The sequence below is a fragment of the Malaclemys terrapin genome, chromosome 8, assembly GCF_027887155.1.
Source record: "Malaclemys terrapin pileata isolate rMalTer1 chromosome 8, rMalTer1.hap1, whole genome shotgun sequence".
NCBI classification, from domain to species: domain Eukaryota; kingdom Metazoa; phylum Chordata; order Testudines; family Emydidae; genus Malaclemys; species Malaclemys terrapin.
This window is the reverse complement of record NC_071512.1, coordinates 51698498-51717126: the sequence shown is the minus strand read 5'-3', so window position 1 is coordinate 51717126 and position 18629 is coordinate 51698498. Positions and strand designations below refer to the sequence as shown.

Here is an 18629-nt window from a genome sequence, read left to right as displayed (position 1 = left end):
TTGCAGGGTTGGCCCCATCTTAATGGTGAGACAGAATCACTTGGACCTTCTCCTCCCCTCCCAGTTGCAGGCGTGTGGACCCCGTTCACCATCCCACGGGATCCTCTGGAAACTCCAGCAATTGCTTGCTTGGACAATGGGCATTAGAAAAATATTTACCAGTGTCACATGAACAACCACGTTATTCAGCCTTGGTTGGGAAATTCTGCACTGAAATACTCAATGAGCCCCTGGACAGTGAATTACCTTTGTACTTCCTGAGTTGACCATACTTAGGCTTGGCAGAATTCTGTTTCTTTAAAAAAATAATTTTGATGGATAATATTGGTTTATTTTCAGCACTTTTTTCAGTTTTCATTGATTTAAAACATTTTCACAGTTGCACAAGATGTTTGGGGTTTACGCATTTTCCTTTTTGCATCCATTTCAATTTTCTCAGTTGCCAGAAATTATAGGGCTTGTCAGGCCATAGTTATTTAAGGAGAGACGATGTTGAGATTCAAGAAGTGAAAGCTTTATAACCGTTAAAACACAAGTTGTCAGCATCACATATCAAAATATACAAAGTAAATATCCTTAAATCAAACTCTAATAAGTTCTCCAGCAGCATTTTCCTATCTGTAAATTTTGATTATCATCAATGGGAATTTTGTTGTTGATTTGTATGTTTGTAGAGCTACAGTAAAGCTGTAATGCAGCCTCTTTGCCTGCTTATTCAGAACCTTTTGAAAAGCAGCACCTTGTTCAGTGATGTGTTGGTTTCCTCCCAAGGCATTATGGGAAGCTCTTAGCTGCTCTCCCGCACATTTCTTGTCACATACAGCAGACAAGACAAGTTTTGGAGGAGTCCAATTTGCGGTCCGAGCTGCAGCGGAAATTCTTGCTGTAGCCCCCGTTGTCCTTGGAGCAATCCCAAACCGGTCCAAAGGAAGCTAAGAGAACCTCCAGGCTATCAAAGGAGGAGGAAACCATCAGTTCTTCCCTGCAAGGAGAAGAAGAAGAGGGACACGGTGAAATAGACATTTACCAGCATTTACTGATGATAAACTAAGCCTTCCAGTTCTCCCCATCATCAGGGTCCATTGGCTGTGCAGCATGGGGAAGTTTGCAGTGCATCTGACCAGTCTGATCCTGGTCTGTGGCTAAACAGAGGAGTCCAGGCTCCAAGGCTGTCGATCCGGCACCTTTCACCAGCACTAAATTCACTGAGAGGGGGAAAAAAAGCAATTCTTATAATGATTTCCCTGCCTGTGTCTATATGGAACAATACTGTGTCTCCCCTTTTGTTCGCCATCTGATGCACTCCTAAGAGACAAGAATAAAGCGCAACTGCAGGAGTATTGAAAGGCTCATAGACAGCAGTGTATTCAAGGTGTCTATGAGACATGCAAGAACGTACGTGTTTAGTTCTAACGCTTGCTTTATTCGAGCCAGTCCAATCTGTGAGATGAATGGCATCCTCCAGTTCTCACTGACTTGACAAGAATCATATTGAATCCTGTTAGAGAAACTAGGCAGACGTACAATCCTGCAATCAGAAATTTTTTGTTGTTGCTAAAATAACTTCAGATTAGAAATTAAGGTGCTTGTGTAATAGAGCTGTAATTACCTGCAGAGAAAATTGCTAGGATTGTCTTCTGCATAGCAATAATTTAGCACCAATTGGAAAATATTCTCCTGCCTTTGTCACTCTGGGCTGCATTCAGAGAGACATGGTCTGAGTTCACCTCTCTCACTGGATGGTGTTCTCAGGGGAGTGGGCAAGGCGGGTGACCACTCTGGTATCTCTCCAAAGGCCATTGAAGTCAACTTGAGCTTCTTCTACCAGCATCTTAAAGGCAGATATACCACCATGGAGAAATCTACCACCAATAGGGGTCACCACCATGCTGCTGAGTCTCTTCAGTGCTGGCAGACAAGTGTTCCAGAGGCTGGGTTTATTTTGTGGGAAGTGGAGAAGATAGGTGGGCATCCATGGAGCACCCTGCAACAGGAGTTGACCGTGCTTCCTCTGTTCAGGTTGGTGATACTGGAAACCATCCGTAGAGTTCTGCAGGTCTGGGAGCAGTGGGTTGGCCAGGCACTCCATCTTGTCCTTGGTACTGGTGGCAGTGCCATGTGTCATTAGTGACACATCACCACCCTGAGCATTTGACCATCAAGCCACATTCTCTACCAAGCAAGTTGGAGATTGAGCCCATCTTTCTGCCAAGGCCAGAATGCTCTTTGTGGCACATTTTTGATCAAGCCACTTTTAATACCCCAAACGAGAGTTCTTCTGCTACTTCCCTCAGGAGACTATTTCAGAATCTAAAAGAGCCTATTTCTTTATGTTCAGGCCAGATTTTCCCTTTTTGTTTGCTTCTTTTAGCTGCTTCAGCTACTCTAAATAATTCTGCTTCATGCTTGTGTTACACCTGCTCTCAGTCTGTGTGCTGCTATGATGTTTTCCCTTATTGTCATTTAGCCAAGCTACACCTGACTAACTCTTTTTTAATTGTTCCTCCTAATCAGTCCCTCCCGTCCCTTATTATTTTTCCTGCTGTTCTCTGAATTCCTTCCAACTTGTCAATATCTTCCTGCCAGAAATGGATGCACTATTCCAGGTGCAGTCATTCCACAGCTGTAAACTATGAAATCCCTTGATACTGATGCCCCTGTCAACTCAGCCCACTACTGCATGGGGCTGTTTGGGATTTTGACCCGACAGTGTCTCTCCAACTAAGATGGATGGCAACATATTTTAACTGGTGTTCTCTTTCAAGTATGCATCAGCGTGGATCCCATTTTAGGTGTGCATGCACCTGATGCGCGGGAGATCAGATATGTTTGAATAGTTCTGTCTCTTGGTGTCCTGCATGCTCCAAGTTTTCATGCAAGGGCATAGGAGTGGAGTAGGTGTGATGTACAGGTGTGTATGGCTTGCAGCATTAGGCCACATATTGGCATTCACACATGTGGTGCCACTTGCCAGACTTTTCAGTCCCTCCAACTCTGGCTCAGGTCGGTTTGTTCCCGCAGCAAGACGATGAATAGACAAGAAGGTTTCAGTGCCTCGTGTGTCATTGCAAAGCTGGATTGGAGGTTGGATCTCACAGAAGTGTGGAGAGGGATGTCCTCCTCAGTCCTTGCTTCAACAAAGACCCTGATCACGTATGTGTCAGGGACAGGCTGGGGAGCTCATTTGGACCATCTACAGACACAAGGGGCCTAGTCCCTAGACGACAGGGAGGTAGGTATGAATGTCCTGGAGCTCAGAGCCATCATACTATCTGTGTGGCATTCCTGCCTGTCCTTTGGAACTTGATAGTGCAAATGTCACAGCCAACATGGTATGATCAGAATGGGATAACTCTGATGGCCCTTCACTAGGAGTCAGCGACAACCTGGCAGATTTCCTGAGCAGACCAACCCTGCATAGTCCTTGCACAGATTTGTGATAGGACTGATATCCTGCCATTGTGGACCCCCCACAATAGAGTTGTTTGCCATCAAGGACAGCACCAAATCTAAGAACTTTTGTTCCAGGGCTGGACAGAACCCAGGATTGTTATTGGATTCTTTCCCTCTACAGTAGAGCAGAGGTCTGCTGTATGCCTTTCTGTTGCTTCCAGTGGTGATCGTCAAGATCTGGAGACAGGGCCATCGTCAGTCTTGTAGCCTTATGTTGGCTGAGGCAGTTCTGTCTGACAAAGCTGTTACAGACGTTGGTTCTGTCTCCGCTCCAGCTCCCAGCCACCTCCATCTGATCTCACAGCACTACAGCCCGATGCTCCATCCAAACCTGGAGTTGCAGCACCTGAAAGCACTGCTCTTGGCTGGTTCACTAGGGCTGATCCCTACAGGTCCAGGAAATTCTGGTTCACACCAGGCAAATGTCTACCAGGAGGAGGCATTCCTCTAAATGGAAGAGGTTCTCGATATGGGCCATCCGGCATGGTCTGAACTTGGCTTAAGCCATGATATTGAAGATCCCTAACTACTTATTGCACTTAAAACAGGTTGGCTTTGTGTTCAGCTCTGTTAAAATCCACTAAGCTGTCCAAGACTGGGACTGTTCAGCTTGGAAAAGAGACAACTAAGGGGGGGATATGGTCGAGGTCTGTAAAATCATGAATGGTGTGAAGAAAGTGAATAGGGAAGTGTTATTTACCTCTTCATATAACACAAGAACCAGGGGTCACCCAATGAAATTAATAGGCTGCAGATTTACAACAAACAAAAGGAAACACTTATTCACACAACGCTGAGTCAGCCTGTGGAACTTGGTGCCAGGGGATGTTGTGAAAGCCAAGACTATAACTGGATTAAAAAAAGAATTAGATAAGTTCAAGGAGGACAGGTCCATCAATGGCTATTAGCCAGGATGGTCATGGATGCAACTCCATGCCCTGGGAGTCCCTAAATCTCCACCTGTCAAAAGCTGGCACTGAACAACAGGATCACTCAAAATTGCCCTGTTCTGTTCTTTTCCTTTGAAGCATCTGGCACTTGTCACTGGCCATTCTTATGAGCTGAATGTCCCCTATGACATTCCATACAAGCAAGATGATACAGTGACCTCATCTGAAGTCCATTCTTAAGGTAAATGCAGAATTTCATCTGAACAAGATGATAAGCTGGCCTGTCTTTTTCCTGAAACCACAGCTGGTTCTAGGAGAAAAGAAACTATACACGCTGGGTGTGTCCAGGGCTTTGCTTTATTACATTGACATGACCAAACTGTTCAAGCTATCTCCCCATCTATGTGTAGCCATAGCCAGGTATTCTAGAGATCAGGCCATCCATTCACCGACGATATTACACTGTGTTGTCCATTGCATCTCATTGTGTTACCAGCTGACTGATGTGGCTCTCCCATGAACACCAAGTCTCACTCCACCAGAGGTCTAGTATCAGTCTTCTGCTTCGGGAATGTGCTGATGTCAGAAATCTGCAGGGTGGCGACATAGCGTAACCCATTGACTTTTGTCCAGTGCTATACCTTGGCGTTAGCAACTATGTCAGAGGTCAGGTTTGGGAGACCAGTATTTCCATCACTGTTTGACCAATGCAGCTGGTACTCCTCAGTCCCCACATCCAGGTGGGATGCTGCTCGCCTGTCATCCGCAGCAGGATCCCCACTGACACATAATGGAAGAAGAATGGTTCCTTATCCTACAGGAACTGTGGTTCTTTGAGATGTGTATTCAGCGTGGCTACCACGACCCGCCCTCCATCACTGCTTTCGGAGTCCTCTCCTGCCTGGGGTTTGAATTGCAAGGATACTGAGGCAGGGCCACTCTGCCTTTTATGCCCTTATGTGAGAGCAGGAGGAGATGCAGGACATGTGCAAGTCCAATAATTCCGATTTTACGTGCATGAGCCATATGTGTGCCTACAAAGGGATCTCAGCTGTCTACAGCATTGGGAAGGACCACACTTACTGTAGGGTAAGTAACCATTCTTTATTGAACTGTCTGATTTTTATGTTGCTTTTATAGCTTATCCAGAGTTTGACAGACCCAGCATTTGAGTCCTGTGGCCAGACTCAGACCTGGCTTTCTTGCATAGTTGCATAGACAGTGTTCATGGGGAAAACATTCACTCCTCCAGCCTCTCTAAAAACAGGCAGCGGAATACAGCTCCATTTTCCCCAAAGCTTTCCTAGACGGCTGCAGCCTCTGGGAAAACAAGCTGCGCAGTGCAGTTGGCGGACGTGTCTGACAAACTGAGCAGGAGATTCAATTAAAGCCACTTACTCTGTAACTGGAGCACCTTCCTCCATTGCTTACATGCGTTCTCTCCTCTGGGAGGCGACCATGTGTTACATCAGAGGAGACACTATGAGGGGATATGATGAGGTTAGTTTCTTCAGGAGTTTGCTACATGGTGCTAAAGCTTACATATGTGCTCGCTAAATTCAAGAAGAAGAGGGCAGCTAAGGTAATTAAACAAAGTCAGCAGGGCTCCAGGCAGTGGCAGGGGTTTGTCTGCTCAGCGCTGCTTGCAAAATCAGAACAGGATCAGCACTGGTCAGTACTGGGATGGGATACAGCCAAAGGAAACCCAGAATCCTGCAGGACGCCGTGTTGCTGATGCAGTAGGTGGGACCCTCCCTGAGTGTTGGTGCCAAACCAATGCCCCAGGACGGTGGTAGGGGGCAGTGCAACAGAGGGCAGGGATTCGAGAAATCTCCAGATGTCATTTGGAAGTGGGAGTGTTTGCTCCATTGTCCTGGCCCAGGCCCTGTTTAGGTCATTACCTCCTGCCTCACTGAATTCCTCCTTCAGATTCAATGAACTGAGCTAGTCTTCTTCACTTCCTGTCAGGGCTGGTGTTGGGTGGTGGCAAGCGGGGCAATTGTGCAGGGCCCCACGCCACGGGCCCCCCTACAAAGCTAAGTTACATCATCTCTGTAGACTCATAGACTCATAGACTTTAAGGTCAGAAGGGACCATTATGATCATCTAGTCTGACCTCCCGCATGATGCAGGCCACAAAGCCATCCCAACCCTTTCCCTTGACTCTGCTGTTGAAGTCCCCAAATCCTGTGGTTTAGAGACTTCAATTAGCAGAGAGTCCTCCAGCTAGTGATCCCTGCCCCATGCTGCGGAGGAAGGCGAAAAACCTCCAGGGCCTTTGCCAATCTACCCTGGAGGAAAATTCCTTCCCGACCCCAAATATGGCGATCAGTAGAACCCCGAGCATGTAGGCAAGATTCTCCAGCCAGACTCTCATTGGCCATTATACTATTTACCAGCGATGGCACGCTGTTCCTTTGACGAAACTCACGTTATCCCATTAAACCATTCCCTCCATAAACTTATGTAGCTTAATCTGTAGAGTCACTGTGGGTAACTGTAATGCGAATATTAGTCATTTAATCGCTAAAAGTGAAAATAAATCACACGAAAGCAGAGGTTTTCAATCTGTGGGGCATGCCCCCCTAAGGAGCGCAGAGGAACATTCAGGGGTGGGGAACACAGGGATGCCAGGTGGCTCTGGCTTCAGCTGGGTGGGGCCCACTCCTTAGTTTCTGCCCTGCAGCAAGTCTAACATTGGCCCTGCTTCCTGTCCTAAATTGTTGCCTTGTGTTACTGTGCACTGCTCAACAGCAACCCTAGAAACAACTGCATTCCACTGACCAGCGAAGCAATCCCTGGATGTATAGAGAGTGTAACTCTGGTCTCACACCAGCATAAACCCGGTGTGACTCTCCAGTGGGGTCACTTCTGATATTCACGGGTGTATGTGAGATCAGACCCAGGCCCCAAATCTGGTACGTGTGGTGCAATACAAACATCATTTTCTTTTTTCCTTCCAGGCCGTGGCCGTATACAATATTCCAGCGTGGATTTGACTTGGTGCTGGGAGAGCAGCCTTCTGATAAGATCTTTAGGTAAGGCTTGGCTGCCCTGCCAGCCTCCCTGGTTACCTTAGCCCCCTGCCGCCAGCCAGCCAGCCCCTCCCTGTGCCCCCTGGGCACAAACAGAACAATGGGCCTCCATCGGCCATCAATAAATGCATTCCCCGGTTCCCGTGGGTCATGGGACATCCTGTGTGGGTGTCGAACAGAGGGATCTGATCGGCCACGTCTGGGTTGAGCGGTGACCTGGGGTAACTGGTTGATGGGTCTCCTTCAGTACAAACACTAATGCAATGGAAGAAGCAAGCTATTACCGGGCTACCTGCACATATCTGCTGGCTGTGAAGGCAGCTGGGCTTTGAGAGAGAGAGGGGGCGGGGGGCGGTGCGCACGCGCGTGCGCAAAGCTGCATGGCTGCTCCTGTGCTATTCTCGGCCACATTTGCTGTCCTTTCCATGCCCTCGTTTGCGTGGTGGCGGCTCTGGTGCATTCTTCCTCCTGTTTCCCCACTGTGTGTTTGCACCGGTGTTGATTCTCCTGTCCTCACAATCTCCCATTTTCCCCGCCCTTAGCCCGGTTTCCCCTCTCTGCCCACTGGAGGTGTGACGTGGCACTCTCGATAGGAATGAGTCATTTCCACTCTCCATTTACAGCGGACTAAGGGCCAGACCTCGAGGCCATTACCTGGTTTAGATTTTACTCAGGCAAAGCTCTGACAGAAGTTGAATAGAGCCTCACTAATGCCCAGGGGTGAAAGTAACTTACAGACTAACCAGTACTGCCAAAGTCCTGAGGGGGGCGTGGCATCATCTGGAAGAGGCGTGGCCTCAACCGGAAGAGGCGGGGCCTCTCCAAATTTAAACGCCCTGGGGCACTGGCTGTGGCTGGGAACCCCAGCGCCTTTAAATCAACCTGGGGCTCCCAGCTCAGAGGTGTCTGGGAGCCCCCGGGGCTCCGGGCCAAATTAAAGGGCCCGGGGCTCCGGCTGCCACAGCGCTCCGGGCCCTTTAAATCCCCACTGCAGCTCCAGCTGCTGGAGCTGCGGGCGGGATTTAAAGGGCCTGGAGCTCCCGCGGCTGTGGGGAACCCCAAGCCTTGCCGGGATGGGGCCGGGATTTAAAGGGCCCAGAGCTCCTGCCGCTGCGGGGAGCTCTGAGCCCTTTAAATCCATCCCCAGCCCAGCTGCCGGAGCTGCGGGCGGGATTTAAAGGGCTCTGGGCTGCCCGCAGCCCTGGGAGCTCTGAGCCCTTTAAATCCCGGCCCTAGCCCGGCCGCCAGAGCCATGGGTGGGATTTAAAGGGCTCTGGGCTGCCCGCAGCCATGGGAGCTCTGAGCCCTTTAAATCCCGGCCCCAGCCCAGCCGCCAGAGCTGCGGGCGGGATTTAAAGGGCTCTGGGCTCCCTGCTGCGGCGGGGAGCCCAGAGCCCTTTAAATGCCCGCCGCGGAAGCCGGTGCGGTCCAGCACAGTGTACTGGCTCTTGCCAGTACGCTGTGCTGGACCGGACCGGCTTACTTTCACCTCTGCTAATGCCTCAGGATTTGGGCTGAGGACTGGGTGAAGACCTCAGCTTGTGTCCTACTACAGAGCAGGCCCCTAGGTTCTGCATGGTCTCAAAGAGAGCCTAATTTCTCTTCCCTGCCCCCTCCAATCCCTTCTGGAGGCATCAATGAGTTAATGAATCAGTGAGTGCTTCCGGGGATGGGAGAGGGAAGACAGGAAGGGGGAAGAGGCAAAGAAGGTGGGGAATGCCTAGCTTCCTGTATTGGGTGAAGTGGAAAACCAAGGTCCTGAGCACTTGGAAGTGGCAGCATTTCTGATGACTCATGACTGGGTGTCAGGAGACTTAGGTTCTATTTCCAACTCAGCCACGGATTCACTCTATGACTGCTGTCAAATCACTTATCTGCAGTGTGCCTCGGTTTCCCCATTGGCGAGAAGGGAATAATAATACAGAAATTTGTAAAGTACCTGGAATTAAAAAAAAAAAAACCCATTGGCTCTATTTCTCTTTTTCTGCTCCTCCTCTCCCCACCCCTTTCTTTCTCATGCGTCTCTTCAGAGGGGGAGAGAGGTTTATAAACTCTGAGCTAGTGTGTACTGATGAGCCAGCCTGTAGGCTGGTGTGCTTGGAGCAGCAGCGATGGTGCAAGGCAATTATATCGTGTGCGTGCACTCCGGCAGAATCAGAGGTGCCCGAGACTGCTGGGACCTCATTAGTTGAGCACTTAGGTCCCCAAGGACCCAGCATGATGCCTCTGAACTCCCTAAATATTCATCGATCCGGGGTACGGTGCTCTCGGCAACTCCCTATGCTGTTGCGTTGCTGGCTTGCCACTGGGAGCAGGCATGGAGTGCGGCAGTTTGTTTCCACCGTGGGCATCAGGGAGGCATGGTATACACACCGAGCTCCAGTTCCCGCTCACAGTGCTGCGTCCCCGCCTCTTGTCACCCTGTGTGGGGCCAGGAACAGGGTTACAGCATTCTCTGTGCTCTGCTGGTGCACGCGAGCTGCTCTTGGCTAGTGGAATTCGCCTGCCTGCTGGAGTCTGGCTTTTATTCTCAGTGTGTCTGCAGCTTCCCTGCATTCTGGTTACCTGGCAAGCTTGGATGCTCTCCCCCATCATCTCCCACTGGTGGGTGAGTTAACAGCCCTCTGATTTTCCAGGTGCTACTAACTCCACCCAGCCACTTGCGGGCAGTGTCAGTAGAGAGGCTATGGGCAGAATGGGCTGTGCAGGCTGAACCTGCTGCTCAGCCCGGAGGTGATCTAGCCGGGGCAGATTGGAGTCATGTTCATGGGATGGGGGTGGGACGCACTGCCAGGGCTCCACTTGTTCTGGGAAGAGCAGAGGATGTCAGCTTCCAGGCCTGGTAATGCAGCACCTTTTACATCAGTCAATGGGGAAAGAAAGAAAGCGACGAGGCTATTTCTCTGTGGTGGCTGGAGCCGTGACTAGCTCAGTTGCTCCTGATGAAGGCCCCTGATTGGCTGAGCACAGTCCCACTGCCTCCTCCCCCTGGGGAAACATACAAATTGCCACTCAGGATGCCACTCTGACAGGGCCAGCACCAACTTTGTCACAAGCCGAATCCTACAGCGGGCAGTGATGGGATAAGCTGCCCCAAGATGCCCATCAGTTGGAGTTTGGCCTAGGCCCTGGAATCGGAGGTTCTAACCCAGAGACAGAGAGCGCCTCCTTTGGAGAAGGCTGGTATGTCTGTAGTGAATGAAAGCAGCATCTGAGTGCTCGCAGGGAGGGGGAGAGAGGAAAGAGACCTCTTCCCCTTTGCACTGCAGTGACTAGCATGTTGCTCACGTGGGGCCAGTGTTCATACTCCTTGTTCATGCCTGCCCATTTCTACTGCCTCTGAGCGGGGAGCCTGCTGGAAGGCCCTGCTCTGACACCCACCCAGACAAATGCAGAGCTTGCAAACGAGTGAATGAATAAATGAGTAACCTCTCGCTGCATCCCTCAGCTCCCTGCCTGTGCCCTGACTACCTTGACTGCGGTAGTTGTCAGGAAGAGGGACTCATCTGCCTAGGAGCCGCGGCTGCTATGCTGGGAGGCAGGGCGATAGCTTTGAGTGTGCTTCCCACTCCCAGTGACAGGGGGTGCTTCTCCTCCAGGGAGTGCTGCAGCTGCTGTGTTCCCGCTCTGAGGGGGGCTGTCGCAGGTTGCCTGTCCCTTCCCCATGCTTGCACTGGGGGCGATTTGCAGTTCCCCACTACACTCTCTACATTTCAGCAGTGTGTGGAGGCCAGGCCCCCTGCATGCCTGGTGCTGTGCAAACACAGCCGTTCCAGTCCCCGAAAACATGACTTACCACTTAGCCAGATAAAAGAAGCCCCATTGTACCAATGAGGAGTTGGGACACACAGAGAGTAAAGCTGGGGTTTTCAAAGGAGCCAGTTTCCCAGCTTCAGCGGAAAGTGGTGTCCTCTAATTCCCAGCCTTAGTGGTTCAACCAGAGTCACCCAAGAAATCTGGCAGAGCCAGGAAATGGTCCCACATCCTCCATGTCCCCATGCATTGCCCAAACTGCAAGGCCAGTCTTCCTCCCTTACCCATGGCCCCATTTGTCTTCTCCTCCTCCCATTCCCTGTCCCATGGAACCTTTCTCCCTCTATAGCCATGCTGCCCCCTGCACTTTGCAGGTGCTACAGTCAGACTCCGTAGCAAAACTTTACTGAAGACATCTAGGCTGGCTTGGGGGCTAGGAAGGATGATTGAGTAGGGCATATGACAGGTGCTCCAAATACCTGGGTTCCATTCCTGAATCAACCACAGACTTCCTAAGCAACCTGGGGCAAGTCACTTAATCAACCTTGTGCGTGAGTTTCCCACCCATCAAGTGGAGATGGTAGCACTTCCCTATCTCCTGAGGGGGTCTGAGGACAAATACATTAAGGATTGTGAGGTGCTGGATACTATAGGAATGGGGTCCGTGAATAGACACCCAAAGCCATCTGAGTACCTCAGCATCTCCTTCCCTCCCATGTGCTGGCTCGGGAGCTGTCTGTGCTTTGGTTGTATAATGACCTGGTCATGGGCGTGGAGGGGCTCTTCACGGGACACTTATCCACCATTCTCTTCCAGGGGGTGGGGGAGGCACAGGCCCTGTGCCATCCTCCCTATCCAGTTGCCGTGGCAGTCAGACCTCACTTCCTACATGTGCCCCTCCCCTTGTCCCCCTGTGTGGCTCGAACTCAGGTGGGCGCTGTTTTCCTTCCCTAGTGAACGGTTCTAACCCTGTCCGGCAGGTTCACCTACACCCTGGGGGAAGGGATGTGGCTGCCACTGAGTAAGAGCTTTGTGATCCCGCCGGCCGAACTGGCCATCAACCCCTCAGCCAAGTGCAAAACGGATATGACGGTGATGGAGGATGCGGTGGAGGTCAGGTGAGTGTGTTCGTGGAGCTGGAGGCATGGGAAGTCCAGAGGGCCACTCCAGTATTGGGGGAGGAGGATCGCACTCACAAGGCAGGCTCTGAAGTTGGAGGAACTATAGAGCTAACCCCAGCTTCTGTATTGTTACGGTCCTTCAGTGCTGTGGCATTTGGTGTCTTTCTGGTGGATGTTCATTCAGATGTAGATGGGACATCAGGATATAGAGCAGGGGTAGGCAACCTATGGCACGTGTGCCGCCTTCGGCACGCGAGCAGATTTTCAGTGGCACTCACACTGCCTGGGTCCGGGGGGCTCTGCATTTTAATTTAATTTTAAATGAAGCTTCTTAAACATTTTAAAAACCTTATTTACTTTACATACAACAATAGTTTAGTTATATATTATAGACTTAGAGAAAGAGACCTTCTAAAAACGTTAACATGTATTACTGGCACGCAAAACCTTAAATTAGAATGAATAAATGAAGACTCGGCACACCACTTGTGAAAGGTTGCCGACCCCTGATATAGAGCCTGACCCACTGCCCAGTGAAGTCCCGTGAGAGTTTCTCCTCTGACTCCAATGGGCTTTGCATGAAAATCTCACTGTGTACACTGGGCGACCCTTCAGGTGCACATTTCCTGCACAGAGTTTAGTACAACATTCACCTTGTGCCTTCTGTGTGCCATGGTCCTCAGCCTTCTTAGAGCCATGCCTTCAAAGACATCTCAGCTGTTCCCAGTAGATTAAGTCATTCAGAAAGTACCTGTTGGGTCTTACCAGTGTCAGCTCACAGGACTAAAGCTAACCAGCTACATACAGACTTAGAGTCCTCACTACTGAGTGGTGGGGATCCTCTGAGTCACATTTCCACAATAGCAGGTGGGCCTCTGCCAGCATTTGCACATGAAGTTATTACCACTGTGCGCACAGCATGCACTGTCCATGTACAAATGGATAGTGTACAAATGGATAGTGAGGTGTCCAGCCAACCAGTGTGTGTGTTTAGTCTAATATGCACTTGGGATCAGTACAGTTTTGTACAAAAATATGACCACACGACTGGGTACCACTATAGGTGCAAATGTGTATTGGTGGATGTGTGAATATGTCTGTACTCACTAGCACTTTAGATTGAAATTTATGCTCTAGGAGCTGACTTTCGTATTGTCCCTTTCCCCTCCTCCTTGCAGGGAAGAACTGATGACTTCCTCCTCCTTTGATAGCCTGGAGGTTCTCTTAGACTCCTTTGGACCAGTTCGGGATTGCTCCAAGGACAACGGGGGCTGCAGCAAGAATTTCCGCTGCATCTCGGACCGCAAATTGGACTCCTCTGGTTGTGTGGTGCGTGCGTCCTGGGGTTCAGAGCCCAAAACTTGTCTTGTCTGTTGTATGTGGTAAGAAATGTGTGAGAGAGCAGCTAAGAGCTTCCCATAATGCCTTGGGAGGAATCAAACAAACACATCACTTAACAAGGTCCTGCTTTTCAGGAGGTTCTCTACAGCTTTACTGTAGCTCTCCCAGCAGCATCTAACTTATTCATCGATAGCTTCTCCCAGCTTCTACCTACCCGCATTTCTGCAGCCGAAGACAATGAGGCAGCCCTGAGGGGGCTCTGAGCCATGAGTTCTGCTAACACCACAAAATTAACGAGGATAAAAGTTACCTAGGGAGCATCAGCCCTCTCTATATGCAGATGTTCCCGCCCCTCCTTCCCCTGTAGAAGCCTCAGAGTCCCATAGACTCAGGTGTGTTGGCTTGTTTCTGAGTCCTGGAACTTGGTCATTCTCTTCCTTAACCCGAGTCTCAGCTAAGAGGAGCTGCGGTTGGCACCATTGTACCAGCTGCTGCAGATTGTCCCTTGCCACGTATTGCCGTTCTGGCATTCTTGAGTCATGGCTGTCAGGAGATGTCATCTGCAGGCCTGGCTTAGTGAAAAGTGGTTGGTCCCAATTGCTGCACGTGTTGCAATGATTCAGATCAATTAGGTCATTGTCTCCCAACCAAGAGAGCAGGCTCCATTGCCGGGGTGGGGGAAGATTAGTCCAGGGATGGGACACAAGACCATAGGGATTCAGGGAGTACATGTGCTCCCAGCGAGCCATCCGCCTGCTCCGGAGGCCAGCTGTGAAGCTGCTGAGCATGTCTCATCATTCATGCTCTTCCCCAGTCGTGCCGCACCTGCAGTGCTCCAGGAGACACTCTCTGCCGGACGCGGCAGGAGTGTAGCTGGGGGGTTCAAGGGAAGCAGCTGCTTCCCCTCAGCACATTTTTTCAAAAGCGGCGCCTGCCGGGTCAGCGCTGGGCTCCTGCAGGCGGGGGTGGGGGGCGGGCAGCACGGCCGGACTCCGGAGGAGCCATTGGGGGGGGCGGCAGGCGCGGCCAGAGGAGCGAAGGGGCCGGCTCCTCAGCCATCGCACCCCACGCTTAGCGCGGCCCCAACTTCGCCGCGGCCGCCTCCTGCAGCGACTCAGGGCTCGGTGGCCGAGCACTCCGCAGCTGGCAAGATCCCCTCTCCCCAGCAGCTTCCTGCTTCCCTGGGCCTGGGCAGCCCAGCATTAGCAAGGGGCGGGGTATTGCTAATGCTGGGCTGCCTGGGCCGAGGGAAGCAGGAAGCTGCCGGGAGAGGGGTCTGCCTGCCCCACTGCTCTGCTTCCCCCAGCACCTGGGAGAAGCAAGCAGCGCCTGCCTCCCACCCCTTCCCCGCGCTCAACCCCCCCCGGACCGAGCCCCTCTGAGGGGGGGCGCAGCATGGCCGCAGCGTGGCCGGAGGAGCCAAGGGGGGGGGGGCGCCTTTTTTATGTTTGCTCCCCCTGCACTTAGAACCTGGCTACCCCACTGGGAGACGGGTGTGCTAATGGGCTCTGGAGGTGGAACGCTCCTCACCCCAAGACCGTGTAAACTTGTGACAGCAGCAGCATAACCCCTGTAGGGCAGAGAACGAGTGAGAGGCTGCCAGAGCTAGCAAAGCAAAGGGCAAGAGACAAAGGAAACAGCGAGCAGAAGCATAGGAACAACCCAGAAATGGAAGGTCCCCTGGGGCTTAATTCTCAGAGGGGCTGAGCCCCTGCAGCGCCCATTGACCTCAAAGGGAGCACATTGCCTATGGCTTGCCGGCCACTTGTTAAACAACTCAAGCAGTGGGTGCTTCCACCACTTCCCTTGGGAACCTCTTCCACAGCCTGATCCATCTTCATTGCTATTCTACTGACATTCCCCTTTGCTCACTGCTTAGAGTTACAGCCCCTTGAACCACCTTGCACAGCAGCACAGGCTGGAGATGGCTGAAAGGAACCAGGCAGGAGTGACACATAAAGGGGAACTTCAGGGCCGTAGGGGGTTGAGATCACACAGTATGTGACTGAAGGTGGGGGGTGCAAAGGCAGGGCTACCTGTACAAAGCGGCTTCCTGCACTCTACAACATTCCCTCTCCTTGGGGTCTGATTCTACCACACATCCAGTGAGGAACACGGTACTCTGCAAACAAACCCAGTGAAATCAGTGGGACCAATTTGGCGTAAATTGCAACTCCATCTAAGTGAGAGGGGCAGAATCAGACCCTTTGCCTTTACACCTTGCAAGAACCAGACCTCTCACGCCTCAGTCATTGTGAAGCCAAGCTGGACATATCTAGGTTTTGAAGTCAGGTTGCACTGCATGGTTGCCACCCATCAGGCCTTGTCCTTTCATTGTAACATCATAACCCTGTGCTTTCTGCATCGTGACATCGCTACATGAGTGCCACACATTATACTGCAGCATATTGCCATGCTAAATCAGGCCAGGACCCATCTAGCCCAGTGCCGTGTCTCTGAGAGTGGCCAGTGTCAGCTGCTGCAGAGGAACGATGCATTTCAATAGACTCCTACAAGCCAAGATGTTAATGTCCTACAATTGCAGAACCCATCCTCTCCACAGAAACCAGACCAGGTAGCAACCCCTGGTGGCTGCTCAGCCCAGGAGAGATGGGGATGCAACTTTCAGGATAACCAGGACCCAAATTTGCGGTGACTTTCTGGGTGTGAGAGAGAAGCGGGAGACACTGCAGACACATTGGTTTGCCTCATTCCTTGAGTGAAGGAGTCAGCTTTAATCCTTCACCCTGAAGAGGCAGGACACATGCTAGTGAGCAGGATAGCGACTGCACAGAAGACAAGTGCATTTTGCTCTGGGAAGAGACCTGGTGAGGTCACCTAGTGGCCACCCAGGCGACTGTTCCCCTCTGCCCCACATTCTGGTGATCCACTCAGGGAGCTGTAGAGAGCCTCGTGATGCTGAATTTCTGGTGAGAGGAAATAGTTTCTATGGGGCAAGAGGTGCTTGTAACCAAGTGGGCTTTCAGAATGTTGCGCCGTGTGAAATAGGAACAGGCATCTTCATTGTATTGGACCAGCTTCAGAATGAGTTGATTCAAAGCCTGAACGAAGTGAATTAAAACCAGTAAAAACTCTTCCCTCTCTAACTTGCTTCTGTCAGGCCTTGCTGGTTACCAAGGAGTCAAATCAATCAGGAGCATCCAGTTCCCCACACCACTGGAGAGCACATCTGGCTGAACAGCTGCAGAGCCAGAGAGCAGGGGAGGATGGGTGCTGGGCTGGATCCCCAGTTGTGCCGTTTGCCTGTTTGCCGTCATCCTGAACAGCTGGGTTCGCACAGCGAGACATAGCTTCATAAAACTGCCTGAAGTGCCCTCACGTCCCAGCGCTCCAGCTGGTGCAGAGGGGAGGCGGGATTGGGCCAGGAGGGAAGTCTAGCAAGCCTGCAGGGTGCCATTTGTTTTGGAAATTGTTCGCTGACACTCACGCTGCAATGTGCATCCTGTTGTGTGATCTTCAGTCAGGGTCAGAGGAAGGGAAAAACATGTAGAAGTGGCAGCCTGCTGTGAGCTCATCGCCCTGTGGCTGCTGTGCCTTGCTGGCAGAATCCCGGCGAGGGGGAGGGGAGAAAAGTGTGTGTGTGGGGGGGGTGCTGGTGGAGAGGCCTCTAGCACTTCGTTCTTTGCTTCAAGGAGTCTTTAAGGGGCTTCCGTGCTTGGGGAGAACTTTCAGGTGCGCTCTCCATTGGGTGAAGCCCTTTCTCCCTTTCTCCTTCTTGAAGCTACATTAGCCCAAGCGCTACAGTGCACAGACTGCAAACCCCTGGGACGGCTCAGCCCACAATTCGTCCAGTTCGTTTTGTGCACCTCACGCATGATGGGCAGCGCCCCTCGCCACTCCCTTCATTCTTCCCTCACATGGATCTGCTCTTCCCCCAAGTCCTGTCCTGCAGCATCCCCCGTGCTGGACTGCTACATAACTTGGCCAATGCACCTCAATCCCAGTCTGCAGCTTCCCTGCTATTCTAATCCTAGAGTTTTACCCAGCTCTGCCAATGTAGCCTGCAGCCCTCCACCCCCGCTATTCCAGTCCTGGGCCCCTACGCGGCTCTGTCAATGCACCTCAGCCTTGACTCACGGCCCCTCCTGCTCTTCCAATCCTGGACCTACCTCTACACAGCTCTGCCAATGCAGCTCGGTCCTGGCCTGCAGCCCCCCCGCTATTCTAATCCTAGAGCTCTACACAGCTCTGCCAATGCAGCTCGGTCCTGGCCTGCAGCCCCCCTGCTATTCTAATCCTAGAGCTCTACACAGCTCTGCCAATGCAGCTCAGTCCTGACCTGCCGCCCCCTCCCCACTGTTCCAGTCCAAATGTGTGGCGTCCAACTGAGTCTTTTGATGAAAATTGGCAGCAAGTGATGCACAGATGGGAGCTGCAAACAGGTTTGTTATTGTAAGCTTAATGCTGCCTTCTTAGAATACAGCCAGTGGAGGTGAGAACATCAGGCGTAGAGTTCAGATGCCGTTTCCTGACTATATGCTAACAACTGAGCAAAAGCTCGTTTTGGTCCCTGTATTCAGAACCTGGTTAATCTCTGTCATTCTGTCATGCCAGTGCCCAGCAGGTCTCAGCCCTATGAAGGATGGCACCGGCTGCTATGACCGCCACGTTGGGGTGGACTGTTCAGATGGGTTCAATGGTGGCTGCGAGCAGCTGTGTCTCCAGCAGATGGTGCCTCTGCTGGAAGATCCCTCTCTGTACAATATCCTCATGTTCTGTGGGTGAGTGACCTGGCCCATTCCATCCTCATCTAGGAGACAGTTGGGCAGGGATATGGGGGAACCTTACATGTCCATATTAGCACCCAGGGCAGGACAGGAATGTACTGCGTGGTGTCTTGAGCTGGGTCAGGGATAGCCATGCAATGCAGCCCCTTGGGCACTCAGCTTTTCTAGTGTTGCCCAACTGCATGTGGGTGCACGTGTGTATGTGTGTGCATGCAAATGCAGGTTGGGCGGGGGCGAGTCTTACCTCTTACACAGACAGCTGCATAACACGAGGAAGAGATCCCGCAT

The 18629-nt window shown here is 51.6% G+C and overlaps 1 protein-coding gene across 3 annotated transcripts in view; it reads left to right on the top strand.

Moving 5' to 3' along the window:
* The window catches only part of ASTN1 (astrotactin 1), a 205026-nt gene that overhangs the window by 136295 nt on the left and 50102 nt on the right, over positions 1 to 18629 (top strand). For all 3 annotated transcript variants that reach the window (XM_054038231.1, XM_054038230.1, XM_054038232.1), the window contains exons 9-12: positions 7307 to 7381; positions 12112 to 12249; positions 13431 to 13581; positions 18169 to 18335. In XM_054038231.1, coding sequence (XP_053894206.1) covers positions 7307 to 7381; positions 12112 to 12249; positions 13431 to 13581; positions 18169 to 18335 — 531 coding nt within the window. The remainder of the gene's footprint in view (positions 1 to 7306; positions 7382 to 12111; positions 12250 to 13430; positions 13582 to 18168; positions 18336 to 18629) is intronic.